Source organism: Cololabis saira, chromosome 21, assembly GCF_033807715.1.
Source record: "Cololabis saira isolate AMF1-May2022 chromosome 21, fColSai1.1, whole genome shotgun sequence".
Lineage (NCBI taxonomy): Eukaryota > Metazoa > Chordata > Actinopteri > Beloniformes > Belonidae > Cololabis > Cololabis saira.
Genome location: NC_084607.1, coordinates 34,854,321 through 34,869,034, shown reverse-complemented (window position 1 = coordinate 34,869,034; position 14,714 = coordinate 34,854,321). Strand labels below are relative to the sequence as shown.

General features: G+C 44.0%; 1 protein-coding gene across 1 annotated transcript in view; it reads left to right on the top strand.

Moving 5' to 3' along the window:
• The window catches only part of trpm4a (transient receptor potential cation channel, subfamily M, member 4a), a 66,038-nt gene that overhangs the window by 22,126 nt on the left and 29,198 nt on the right, over positions 1-14,714 (top strand). Inside the window, exons 4-8 of the mRNA XM_061712867.1 lie at positions 89-269; positions 4,460-4,629; positions 4,719-4,896; positions 8,242-8,306; positions 9,231-9,470. Coding sequence (XP_061568851.1) covers positions 89-269; positions 4,460-4,629; positions 4,719-4,896; positions 8,242-8,306; positions 9,231-9,470 — 834 coding nt within the window. The remainder of the gene's footprint in view (positions 1-88; positions 270-4,459; positions 4,630-4,718; positions 4,897-8,241; positions 8,307-9,230; positions 9,471-14,714) is intronic.

Sequence of the window (14,714 nt, the reverse complement as noted above, 5' to 3'; positions counted from 1 at the left end):
GTCACAGAGAGAGATGAGCTGCTGTTGCCAACGTCAACAATCTCGGGTCTATTTGTCAATAGTGATAATTTTCTTTCAACCTGTCTAGTTTCTGCGGCTTTCGTGTGACACGCCACCGCAGATCGTGTTCACCCTGATGACGGCCCACTGGGGCCTGCCTTCGCCCAACCTGGTGGTGTCGGTGGTGGGGGGTGACGGCCACGAGAAGCTCAAACCCTGGGTGAGGGATGTCCTGAGAAGTGGGCTGGTCAGAGCTGCGCAGAGCACAGGTAAGAAGTTCATTACATACGGGAAGGCCCTTGTTAATATGAAAGTTTCCAGGATGTCAGCAAGCATATAGCAGACATCCACACAGACAGGTGGAAGCAGCAGTGGGATGATCAGAGGGGGGGCTGCAGGTCAGCATGCAGCTCCTGAAGCTCCGGCCTGCAAACATGCACAAAAGAGAAAAAAGGGGGGTCAGGCCAGCACAAGAAACTACAAGAACAATGGAGATCAATGATGGCTATGAGATACTTATAAGAGATAAAAAATGGAAGAGGAGAAGAGAAGAAGGGTGAGGTTCCCGCCCAGTGGATCATGTCGGTCCCCCTGCAGCAGAGGCCTATAGCAGCATATCTACCACCAAGCTATGTTTGAGACCAGAGCCGCCTGGGAGATTTGCGAGGCCCTGTGCGAAATGGCTGGGGGGGCCCGCAAAATTTTTGGGGTTTTTCGGGTCGGATCGGGTGTCTATATACACAATTTTAACTCTCCAATTAGCAAAATACTGCATACCTTCCCCTGCCTCATCATCATCTCTTGCCTCGACGCGGGGCCCCACGGCTGCTTGAGACCCGGTCGGATCGGTGATTTTAGTAACAAATATATCACACGAGCCTTTCAGAGAGGCATTAAACTCTTCCATTTTCTTTAGTTTTTTTCTTTTTTCATCCCCTGATCGAAATTTCCTGATTCTGTCTCGTTCTCTCGACATTGTGTGACAGTTTGTTCCAACTCCACCGTCTGGATCAGAGCAGCTTGTGTCTGCGCTTGCTCTGGTCAGTTGTATTGAACAACAGACACGTGTCATCATTGCACATATATTTATTGATATGCATAGACTAGTACACATTTAGGTCTGTAATGGAACGTGACTGTTGATATTTATAAGGGGAAAAAAAAAAAAAAACGGCCCATAGCGCGAGGCCCCTTGGTGCGCGAGGCCCTGTGCGGTTGCACGGTTCGCACACCCCTTGCGGCGGCCCTGTTTGAGAGTAACTATTATAGTCTTGTTCTATAGCTGCAGCTATGACTACTGACTCTAACACACTAGAGTTTACACTAACTAGAGGCTTTAATGAACACTAACCAGAGGTTTACTAAACAGAAAGGTTTTAAGTTTGGTTTTAAAGGTGGGGGTCGTGTCAGCCTTAAAGGAGACAAGAAAGAACAATGCAGCGCAAGAGAAGAAGAACCAAGGAATGCTACTGCCCTTCTTATGCAGTGGTAGCGTTTGAGATTGAAAGAAAAATCCCCGCCGGACCAATGATTTTTGATCCAAATGGTTTAAATGAGTTGTGCTCACATGATTTATACCCCCCCCCCCCCCCCCCCCCCCTCAGGTAATTTCTGGTGACCAACTTGAGTTCCTCTGTTACTACAGGAATGTTTCTACCTGTACAGTACTACAGTACTCTACCTGTACTGTTTTACAGGGCGTTCCAGCTAATGGAAACACACGTCGAAATTTCGTGAATAAAGTCGAAATTTTGCCTTTTTTCTCAACATTTCAACTTTATTTCACGAAATTTTGACTTTATTCTTGAAATTGTATTTCAACATTAATCTCGACATTTCGACTTTTTGTGCTCTTGGACAGAATGGTCCTAATATTGGAAGTTCTTTCTGGGTGGAAGATGACAGTTCTGGAAACCGGTTTCTGAGGGAGTTAATGGACACATCCTGGTCACGACAAGGCTGTCTAAGGCTGCCTAAAGTCTTAAACGCTTTAGGCACATGGCATGTCAATACAAAACTTATTGGAAGAATCTTCCTGAACCCTCTGGCTGGGGGAGGGTCTAAGAGACACAGTGGTGATTGAGATGAAGCTGTTTTGGTGTTGTTCAGAAAGCTCAGGAGCACAGAAACAGCTCAAACACACATCAAGTCGACAGCCGTTGCCAAAGCTGCTCCATTCAGAGAAACTTCAGAAGCAGGAGGGAGAACGACTACATGATTAGGTTTTTTATTTTTTTGAAGAAACTCTAGTGCAGGGGTCTGCAACCCAACATGTTGAAAGAGCCGTATTGGACCAAAAACACAAAAAACAAATATGTCTGGAGCCGCAAAAAATTAAAAGTCTTGTATCAGCTTTAGAATGAAGGCAACACATGCTGCATGTATCGATATTAGTTATAAATGGGGGAAGATATTTTTTTTCATTATGCACTTCGAAAAAAGTCGAAATGTCAAGATTAATGTTGAAGTAAAATCTTGAGAAAAAAGTCGAAATGTTGAGAAAAAAGTCGAAATGTCGAGATTATTATTGAAGTACAATCTTGAGAAAAAAGTTGAAATATTGAGAAAAAAGTCAAAATGTTGAGAAAAAAGTAAAAATTTCGAGAAAAAAGTCGAAATGTTGAGAAAAAAGTCAAAATGTCGACAAAAAAGTCAAATTTTCGAGAAAAAAGTCGAAATGTCGAGATTAATAAAAAGAAAAAAAGAAGAAAAAAAGAGAAGAAAGGAAAAAAGAAGAAAAAAAGGAAAAAAAAGGTCAAACATGTTTGAAAAAGCCCCAGGGAACGACTAGGGCGGCGCTAAAGAGCGAGTTGCCGACCCCTGCCCTAGTGAGTCAAGCAGAGCACAAGTGTCAGGTTTTAAGTCTGCTTTCAAACACGCAGCTGTGAATCAAAGCAGGTCCAGCCTCCTTGGACTACTTTGCCAGCGGAGCAAAATTACAAAGATCTTTGTCTGCGTGACTGAGAAATTTTTCCTTTCAATTTTTACCTTGTGCTTTGCGGAATATGAACATTTAAGATGCTAGAAGGCATTGAGTCATTCATGTTAACATAAATAATGATGCTATTAATATGCTATTATTCACCTGCGCTTGCGTTCACCTCATTTTCACACCTGTTAAAGAATCAGATCATGTTAATGTCCTGATAGGTAACATCTTCATACTTCTATGATTTTATTAAGTAGGGATGCCCCAATACCATTTTTTTCACACCGAGTTCGAGTACGAGTATTTTAATTTGTGTACTTGCCGATACCGAGTACCGATACGATACTTCTACCACAAAAAATAACTAGGCTAAAAATGCAATGAATTGGAAGACAGGTTTTATTTGCAACAGATAAATTCAATAAGAATAAATAAAATGAGTAGAATAACTGTTTTAAACAAAAAATAATCTTTCTGTGTAAATAAAGTCTCCACACTGGCACTGTCTTCACATAAAAAATTTCTCTTTTTCAAGACTCAAGTTTGAAAAAAGACTTTGCACACTCCCCCAGGGAACATCTCCCCTAGAGTCACTAATCAGCAGTACTCGAGTTGTAAAAAAAAATCAGGGGGGATGGTGGATTTTATCATATGGGGACAGATAATTTGTGCTGATTACAAATAATATAATATATTACAAATAATAGCAGTGACCAAAACAGCTGCAGAAATACTGCAGGAATGACATAGCAGCAGTTAAATGCAGCCTTCTGTAAGCTTTAAATATCCACTGGACTTACATCAAATACATCAAAACACAACAATAAAAAACACTTTTCTGAACTTATCAATATGACTCTGTCCTTCACAGGATAAGTAAAATGGATCACTGCAAAAACTCAAAATCTTAACAAGAATATTTGTCTTATTTCTAGTTAAAATATCTCATTTTAGTAAAGAAACCTTATTACACTTAAAACAAGACTCATCACTGGAAAAAACAACAATTTTCATCTGTTTCAAGTAGATTTTCACTTGAAATAAGTAGAAAAATCTGCCAGTGGAACAAGATTTTTTGCTTGTAATAAGAAGATAAATCTTGTCCCACTGGCAGATTTTCCTACTTATTTCAAGTGAAAATTTACTTGAAACAGTTGAAAATTGTCAAATAAGTTATTTTTCTGGTGATGACTCTAAATGTTGAAATAGCAGTAAAACCACATTCATTGATGAAATGACATAAGGGATGGAAAGGGGGGATGGCAGTTTTACAGGGGGGGTGATTTGGACCGTTTTTATTTCAGGGGGGGAAGCCATCCCCCCTCATCCCCCTTCATCCACCCTCATCCTCCCTCAACTCCAGTACTGAGTACGAGTATATGAGAGCAGTATCGGCCCGATACCGATACCAGTATCGCTATCGGGGCATCCCTATTATTGCGTTTACACTTTAATACTCAGCATGACTCGGTGTACTCCTCCGGCCTCTGCAGAGTCATGCAATGATGTGTGATGTTGTTTCTGCTCCAGGGGCCTGGATCCTGATGGGGGGTCTCAGAGAGGGCGTGTCCCGCTGTGTGGGGGAGGCGGTGAGGGACCACTCCGCTGCAGCTCCAGCTCTGTGTCAGAAGAAGGTCATCGCTGTGGGACTGGCCCCCTGGGGCCTCGTGCACAACCGGCAGCAGCTTGTCAACGCTCAGGTACAACGTTTTGACTGGGCTGACTGAAACAGAAGCATGGTGATTGACAGCGGTGGTGACCTGTTCACACCCGTGTTGTCTGTTCGCAGGGCAGCTTCCCTGCTCGCTACTATGTCCAGAACACAACACGGGACTCCAACTGCCTGGACAACAACTGTCAAGCTTTCCTGCTGGTGGATGACGGGAGTGTGGGCCGGAGGGGGGGAGAAACAGCCTTCCATGCTAATCTGGAAGACTACATCTCCCACCAGCGCACAGGAATCTGGGGTGAGTTGGTATTTGGTGATTATTTCCAGAGGTGGGTAGAGGAGCCAAAAATTGTACTCAAGTAAAAGTACTGTTACTTCAAAATAATATGACTCAAGTAGAAGTAAAAAGTAGTCATCCAAATAATTACTTGAGTAAAAGTAAAAAAGTACTTGGTGAAAAAATTACTCAAGTACTGAGTAAGTGTTGAGTAACGTCTGATTTTTTTTTAACACAACCATTCAAACAGACAAAAGTACAAAATAATCATCTTCAGGAAAATTAAATCAATAAAATAATAAAATAAATTAAAATGAATAAAAAATAGCTTAAATTAAAATAATCTTAAAGTAAATTTAAGTACTTTAATAAATAATAAAATAAATAAAATAACAGAATAAAAAAATAAATTAAGCAAAAGTAGCACATAATTTCCAGCCTTTGTACTTTTCTTTTTTAACCAGGCAGAACTAGAACAAACATGAACTCATAGAAACTCTGTGTGTGTTTGAGTCTGTGTAAATGTGACAAAACATGCAAAAACAAACATTTTTCTTTTTTTTTTTTTTTTATTTTTATCCCGGTTTTTTTCCCATTTTTACCACCCCGTGCTCCTACCTACTGACAGTCCTGGGCATTGCCATCCTCTACCAACCCCGGGAGGGCCCTGCACTGAGCTCAGGTCTCCTCCTTAACCTGAGGAGTGAGCAGGCCGCATCTTTTCACCAGACAGGGTGGGGTTTCTCCAGCCGAACGTAGCGCGTGGAAGGATCACGTTATTCCGGCCGGATCCTCCCCACCCCATCTGGCGCCCCGGTTGGCCAGAGGGGGCATGTATAGCCCAGGACTGTGTGCATGTTTTTGTGAGGGTAGCTCACACTAGCTACCCAGGGGAACACGGGGAGAACATACAAACTCCACACAGAAAGATCCTTTCGCCAACCCCACCCAACCCCATGGTGTGGGCACTGAAGTCATGGGGGAACTTCAAGGGGGGAACTAACACGCACTTCAGCACCCACGAACCCAGGACCTTCTTGCTGTGAGACCGCTGCACTACCAGCTGCGCCACCGTGCCCCACCAAAAACAAACATTTTTCCCAAAGAATCACTCAGTGATGTCATGAGATTGACACGTATGCGGATAAAAGGGATAAAAGAAAAGTAACAGCTCAACGTAGCCTAATGTAGCGGAGGAAGAGGAACAGTTTCTTCTTCACAAATCTACTCAAGTAAAAGTAAAAAGTATATGATTCAAAACTACTCCTAAAAGTACAACATTTCCCAAAACTTACTCAAGTAAATGTAAGGGAGTAAATGTAACTCGTTACTACCCAGCTCTGCTTATTTCTACCGCTCACTACCCTTAAAATAACATTTCTTTCATTTTCTTTTACTTAATTACATATGAACCAAAGTATTCCTCTTTTTTCATGAATTTTAATAGTTAATAAACAGTTACTTCATTTTTTGGTTTTAAGACCAATAAAACATTTCAAAATAAGCAATTTAATGCTAGCAAGGAAGTAAAAGAAAAAAAAAGTAGTATTGTAATTTCACACAGGTTATTTCATACAAAATGGGCATCCATTGTGAAAGCAAAGCTGGACAGAGGATCTCCACTTTGTCAGCAAATCTCTGAGAAAATCATGAAATGTGTAAAACAATGTTCCTCGAAGAAAGAATGGAAGGGATTTGCACATTTCTCTTTGTACACAGCAGATTATCATTTAACCGTTCGAAGCATCTGGAGGAATTTGATTGAAGAAGTGTAAACTGGACACATGTGACCTCCAATCCCCCTGGCACCACTGCCACAAGAACAATCGTACATCAGCAGCTAAAAGAAAACCTGTGTATACGCCAGGATACATTCACTAATCACACAAAACTTTATTGTGGAAAACAACATTTCATGTTAACCTTGTCCAGAGGAGACATCTCAACTCTGAGGCATCTGGCTTGGATCATCACCATGGAAACATGGATTGTACTGACTGAGGCGTGCCACAAGGCTCTGTATGAGGACCTCTGCTTCTTTAAAGAGGACCTATTATGAAAACCAGGTTTTCTCTTGCTTTAACATATATAAAGTGGTCTCCCCTCAGCCTGCCAACTCAGAGAAGGAGGAAAGCAACCAAATTCTGCAGTGTCTGTACAGCCGCCCGGATGAGCCGTCCAGTGTGATGTGGATCTACGAGCCGTTCAGATTCGGTGCATTTTCGTTACGTAACCAAAATGCAAACCACGGCCAACTATAAAACCGTGTAACTGCATGAGAGCGTCCGACTATCGTAGCACTGCGTGACATCGTCTCTCTGTCCATCTCCCTCCAGCAGCTGCCACTTTATTGAGGTTTTTGTAGTGAAATGAGGAGGAATCATGGAGATAACTTCTCATTTCAACTAACTGGATCAGCCGTTCCTCATCCGTGACTGTTTCCTACAGCGCTTTCAACCGGCTTTCAACGTGAGCGACAGGAAGAAAATAGAAGCAGGGCGTCCGACAAATGTTCAGCTCAAAACGGTGCTTCGCGCTGCACAGCGCTGCGTCACTACCAACAGTTAGGACAGTCCAATAGAAAATAAAGTAAATGGATGGATGGAATCGCATCGCATAAAGCCTGAATTATGGTTCTGCGTTAAATCGATGCAGAGCCTACGGCGTAGGGTACGCCGTAGCCTACGGTGCGCATCGCTGCGTACCCTACGCCGTAAGCTCTGCGTTGGTGTAACGCGGAACCATAAATCAGCCTTAACTCCGCCGGCCGGAGCTTCCACCATTTTTTCATAGCGGTGTATAGCGTAATTCGCATCATCGCATCAGGCAGCCAATCAGCACAGAGCCTCATTATCATAGCCCCGCCCACTCAGAATCCTGCATAGATAATGAGGTTAGAAACGGTAAAGATAAAGACATGGCCCAGAGGCTGGATTTCTAATTTATGTAGAAAAAACAATCAAAAGCTTGTTTTTAAGACATTCAAGGTCTGTTTAAAATATACATTAAATGCCATAATAGGTCCCCTTTAATTCTATATGTTCCATTCAGTATCATCGGATTTTAATTAAAACACATGTCAGATTATATCCAGATGACAGTTTGATTTATGTTGCCATTCAGTCCTATGTTGACCTTCTCCAGAGGCACAATCAGGATCTCTGGTATCAGAGGCGTCTACATAACACTGCTGTGAGAGAAGGACCGTCACATAAGTAGTGTAGCAGCAGTTATGAAGCACATCAGCCATCTGATAATAATAACCTTCCAAATAAGATTGATAAGATGTTTGAATGGTGTTTCTTGTTATTTTTCTTTCTCTCTTTTTTCAATGCATTTTTCTGCCATCTTCTGATCTTACAACAGGTAGTGGCAGCATTGAGATCCCAGTGCTGTGCATGCTGATCTCAGGAGACGCCAGCATGCTGGAGGTGAGCTCACAGACACCCGCACCACTCTCAAACTAGACGATCCACTCCTAACAATGGTAACATGGTTGGGTTTACCCTAACATCTGAATGGATTCTTCAGAAACACTGGTGACACTTCAGTTGACCTGGAGCCAACATCAAAACACATACTTTAAACTTTAAACTTTATTTATTTATATAGCACCATATCATACATTTAAAAATTGCAACACATGGTGCTTTACATGCAGGATAAAATGACAATCAGAAAACACAATTTAAAACATCCCATACGACCCCCCGACCCCCCACCCCCCACACATACACACACACTCACGCTCATACAGGTGAGGAAAAAACTACCTATGGGTGGCATATTTCAAGTTACATGTTCAAAAAAGAGTGGGAGGAAGAATAAACGTATTTAATCCCACCCTCTTTCCACAACTAAACATAAATTACATGTCTGTATTTATTTTTTTACTATACACTAATTTGTATAAATATATATATATAGCATATAGTGGGGGCGCAGGCCAGCACGCAGCTCACGAGGCTCCAGCCTGCAAACATGCACAAAAGAGAAAAAAGGGGGGCCAGCACAAGAAACTACAGGAACGATGGACAAAAATGATGGCTATGAGATACTTATAATAAATAAAAATGGAAATGGAGAAGAGAGGAAGGGAAGAGAAGAGGAGGGTGAGGGTGATGAGAGGTGAGGGCGATGAAGGGTGATGTTCACCGCCCAGTGTATCATGCCGGTGCCCCCCTTCAGCAGAGCAGCATATCTACCACGAGGCTATGTTTGGTTCAATTTGGTTTAGTTCTTAAACAAGAGCTCATCATCTGTCAATCAAGAGACTAAATCTCTGTTTAACTCTGATTCAATCTAAGACGGATAAACGTGTCTGTGTTTTGTGTACACTTGTCCTCTGTGTTTAGAGATTAGACGCGTCTCTGAAGAAAGCCACACCCTGGCTGGTCCTGGCCGGCTCTGGTCCAGCAGCAGATCTTATCACGGAGCTGCTGAGCAGCCGCAGCCCGGTTCTGCTCAGTCCCACCTCCCCGACCCCGGAGGGGGACTCTCCCGAGGGGCTCTGCGCCGAGTTCTGCGAGCGGCTCCGCGACACGGTCCGGAGACACTTCCCCGCTGAGCCGGACCCGGAGAAGCTGGTGGAGAGCGTGAGTCGCCCAGTCCCATCAATCTGTGTATTTCTCTGGAAAACAGCAGTTATTATCCACTTATGCAAGACGGAGATAAGACGGAGAAGATTGGGGCAATAAAGCGAGTTCCTTTTTGGGTGTTTTCTGGTCTCATCACACCGAGTTAGTTACTGCACTTTCACATCTGGAAAACTGACACCAACAGCAGGAGTCGAACTGCGTGACGACCCAGCTAAACAACAATGACTACGTTTACATGCAGTCAAAATTCGGGTTATTGCTAATATTCCGGTTACTGAAACATTCAGAATATTCCGTTTACATGGTAATTAATCATATGGGATATCTGGATCAAACCAGCGACGCGCGGAGAACATCATGACGCAATTCCCGTCATTTCCGCTTCTTCTTCCTGTATCCAAATTCAAAACAAATGCTGCTTTGCGCAACTTTTCGCTCACCTTCTTGTAAATCTTCTATCCCGGTACTTTCTACCGTCTACAAATGCAGAAATGTTCATATCCTTCATTACATTTATGAAGTGATTAGTCTCCTCCTGGTCTTGTGTTTCTCCGTGTTTATAAGAACGTCCTGGACTCTAAAGACCAAAAACAAAACAAATTCTTCTTCTTCTTCTTTGCGTTTTTTTGGCGGATTGCAATACCAACTGTAAGGTGCATACCGCCACCTACTGAACCGGAGTATGTAGGACAGGATCTAATTGTCTATAGCTTTACATTAAAGGTATTCTATGCAACAAATCCCTGATTTGGGAGAGCTAGCAAGAATTTAGAAATTTTGAAAGTGGCACCTCCTCTAAGCCCCGCCCCCTCCTCTAAGCCCCGCCCCTCCTCCCCCTCCCGTCAGCGCTCCGTCCAAAGCCACGCCCCCACAAACTTTGGGGAACGTGCATTTGCAGGAGTCGAGGTTTCCTGGACATTTTGGACAGCACATTTTCAACAAAACTACCCCATGTCTCATTCACCTGTAAGCGAGGCCGGTTTTAGGGGGGGCAAGGGGTGGGCTGTGCCCACCCAAACGTGCATCCTGCCCACCGGCGTCTCCATCCCGGCGAGAGTGGAGAGCGCCGGTGCGGCTGGCGGAGCGCTGCGGTGCGCTGCAGGCTCTAGAGCCACGGCTACGCCATAGCCTACGGCGTAGGCTACGGTTTACCCTACGGGGTGGCTGTGGCAACAGAGCCTGCACGGCACCGCAGCGCTCCGCCAGCTGCACCGGCGCTCTCCGCTCTCGCCGGGATGGAGACGCCTCCATCCCCACGGACCCCCATACTGCTTCCGAGCCGGAGCTGCTGCGGCTCTTCACGGCTGCTGCGGCTCTTCGTGTCCCCGCGGGCTGCTGCTGCTGCTGGGCAGAGAGTCCTGCAGCAGCAGCCCGGACCGACGGCTCTGCTCCCCGCTCTCATCCACACAGCGGGACCGAGCCGCTCTGTAAATAACTACATAATAACTACATACTGGGGTCCGTGGCAGAGGGGAGGGAGGGGGTTACACTGGGACACTGTGAGCCCAGGAGGACCCGTGGGAAGTGGACACGGGGGGCTGGAAGCGAGTGCGCGCATGGGACAGGGCGGGGGGGCGTGGTATAAAATGAAGGCATCTGATTGGTTCTTTCCCTTCCTGCCAAGCCTCTGGTCCTGGACCAATCCGTTTCATTCGGACTGAATGGGCGGGGCTTAGAGGTGCCTCTTTCAAATCTTGCTAGCTTTCCAAAATCAGGGATTTGTTGCATAGAATACCTTTAAATGATCTAATATAATAATAATAATGAAAAGAGAAAAAACTCTAAACGAACAAACAAATAAACCAAACAAGACCGCTATATACTCACTATATCCTGTAAAACAGAAAACAAATTCCTGTTCCGTTTGATGGGGATATTCCGTTTGGCGTTTACATGACGGAATATTCGGATTTTAAAAGGAGTAACCCAGGGCTCATATTGGGGTTTTTAAAAACTCTAATATGAGCAAATTCGGGTTATTCAAAGGGGTTATTGGTATGTAAACACCAATAACCCCTTTGAATAACCGGAATTTGCTCATGCAAATTAGGGTTATTGCCAATATTTGGGTTTTAAAAGGTTTATTGACTGCATGTAAACGCAGTCATTGTTGTTCAGTTTTTTATTTGAGCAAAAATGAAGCCAAAACATATGAGCAATCCAAAGTACCCCTTCCTGCTGCTAATCATCAGCAGGTGATTAAAACCCAATAAAAGCTCTTAGAGAAGTCTCTGTTGCTGCACATCGATCTGGAACGGTATCTCCAAACTATTTGGAAGTCAGCATCCGACAGTGAGGAAGATTAAATTAGCCTTCGATTCTCTTCTAGAATCAATGGGTATCTCACAAAAAGTGAATAAACCGACGCACTGTTTTAATCATACTCTCGATCTCGTTCTCACCTACGGTGTTGAAACTGATGGTCTGCTGGTGTCACCTGTAAACTCCCTTTTATCCGACCATTACTTAATAACGTTTGAATTTAATTTTGTTGATGTTGAAGTGCAAAATAGGAGGTATTATTTTAGCAGATGTTTGTCTGATGAAGTTATTGTTAAATTTAGGGAGGCCATTGCTTATCTTACGACAGTGCGAAATAGTGATGTAGTCGAGGCCAGTGACCTGGGTTCTACCTCTGCAGATGTTGATTTCCTTGCTAGTAACACTGCTGATTTGTTGCATTCAGCTTTAGATGAAGTTGCTCCTTTGAAAAGGAGGGTTTCTAGCCACAGGAGCTTAACTCCCTGGTACAATTCAGATATTCGCATGTTGAAACAAAACGTGCGTAAAATGGAAAGGAAGTGGTACTCTTGTAGGTCTGTAGACTCTCATCGTGAATGGAAAGATATTCTAATAGTATATAAAAAAGCCATTCGCAAAGCCAGAACAGCTTATTATTCAACGTTGATAGAGGATAACAAAAGTAACCCACGTTTTCTGTTCAGCACTGTAGCCAGGCTGACAAAGAGTCACAACTCTGTTGAGCCGTGCATTCCTGCAGCTCTCAGTAGTGAGGACTTTATGGGCTTCTTCAACAGTAAAATCGCGAGAATTAGAGAAGAAATCAACCAGCCGGTTGTAGGTGTTTCTTCAGCTTTAGCGACTTCCCTAGGCTCTGACTTGTCTCTAGACTGTTTTGATCCTATAGACCTCCCTGAGCTGACTTCACTCGTTAATAGAGCTAAGTCAACCACATGTATGTTAGACCCCATCCCGACTCGTCTATTCAAACATATTTTTTCTCTTATTGGTACGACAATACTGGACCAAATTAACTTATCCCTAAATTTAGGATATGTACCACAGGTTTTCAAAGTCGCAGTAATTAAACCTTTACTTAAAAAACCTTCTCTTGACCCAGACACCTTAGCTAATTATAGACCAATTTCCAACCTTCCATTTGTGTCTAAAATTCTGGAAAAGGCGGTTTCAAGCCAGTTATGTGACTATTTGTATAGAAATGATCTGTTTGAAGTCTTTCAGTCAGGGTTCAGAATGCATCATAGCACAGAGACAGCACTGGTTCGAGTCACGAATGACCTCCTTATGGCCTCAGATAAGGGATTAGTGTCCATATTGGTTTTACTGGACCTCAGTGCTGCTTTTGACACTATAGATCATGGCATTTTACTGCACAGGTTAGAGCATGTTGTTGGGATTAAAGGGACAGCTCTACGTTGGTTTAAATCATACCTATCTGACAGGTTCCAGTTTGTTCATGTACATGAGGTTTCTTCAGAACAGTCAAGGGTCTGTTATGGTGTTCCGCAGGGTTCAGTGCTAGGGCCAATCTTGTTCAGTTTATACATGCAGCCGTTGGGAAGTATAATCCAGAATCACGGCATACACTTTCATTGTTATGCTGATGATACGCAGCTCTATTTGTCTATGAAGCCGGATGAAACAGAACCGTTAGTTAAACTTCAGGCATGTCTTAGGGACATCAAGGACTGGATGTCCAGAAATTTCCTGCTTCTAAATTCAGATAAAACAGAGGTTATCATTCTTGGTCCAGAGCATCTTAGGAAGGGATTAGATGGTGTTGCGATGGCTTCCAGTGCAACTGTGAGAAATCTTGGTGTTATTTTCGATCAGGATTTGTCGTTTAAACCATATGTCAATCAGGTTTGTAAAATAGCCTTTTTCCATCTCCGTAATATTGCAAAGATTAGGAAAATCCTCTCACAGAGTGATGCAGAAAAACTAGTTCATGCGTTTGTATCTTCTAGACTAGATTACTGTAATGTGTTGTTAGCAGGATGTCCAAGTAATTTGCTGAATAGGCTCCAGCTGATCCAAAATGCAGCAGCACGAGTACTGACAGGAATTAGCAGGAGAGACCACGTCTCTCCAGTGTTAGCGTCGCTCCATTGGTTACCCGTAAAATTCAGAATCCAATTTAAAATTGTATTACTTGCGTATAAAGCCCAAAACGGCTTAGCTCCGCATTATTTGCAAGACCTGATAGTGCCTTATGTTCCTGTCAGAGCTCTCCGTTCTCAGAGTGCAGGTTTACTTGTAGTTCCTAGAGTATCTAAATGTAGATTTGGAGGGCGGGCGTTCTGCTATCAGGCGCCACTACTATGGAACCAACTTCCAATCTGGGTTAAGGGGGCTGACACCACCTCCACCTTTAAAACTAAACTTAAAACATTTCTGTTTAGTAAAGCCTATAGTTAGTGTTTAGTAAACCTCTAGCTGGTGTTGGTAAATCTCTAGGTAGTGTAAACTTTAGTGTGTCAGAGTCGCTCCTGTGGTTTCTTGTGCTGGCCCCCCCCTTCTCCTCCCTTTTCTCTCTTTTGTCCATGTTGCAGCATCCTTTGCTGGACACCGGAACCTGCAGGTGGTCGTGGGTGGCTTGTAGCTTGCATTACGGAGCACAAGTCTTTCCCCGACCCTGCACCCCAACCTGGGACTTGCTGATTGGGCCGGAGCTTCGGGAGCTGCGTGCTGGCCTGCGGTCCCCACCCCTGGTCATCCCGTTGCTGCCCCTCCCTTCTCCTCCCTTTTCTCTCTTTTGTCCTGCAGGTGGCCATGGGTGGCTTGTAGCTTGCATTACGGAGCACAAGTCTTTTCCTGACCCTGCACCCCAACCTGGGACTTGCTGATTGGGCCGGAGCTTCGGGAGCTGTGTGCTGGCCTGCGGTCCCCACCCCCGGTCATCCCGTTGCTGCTTCCACCTGCCTGCTGTGCTGTTGCCGTCCCTGACCCACCAGTCTGGCCCTCGGCAGGAGGGTCCCC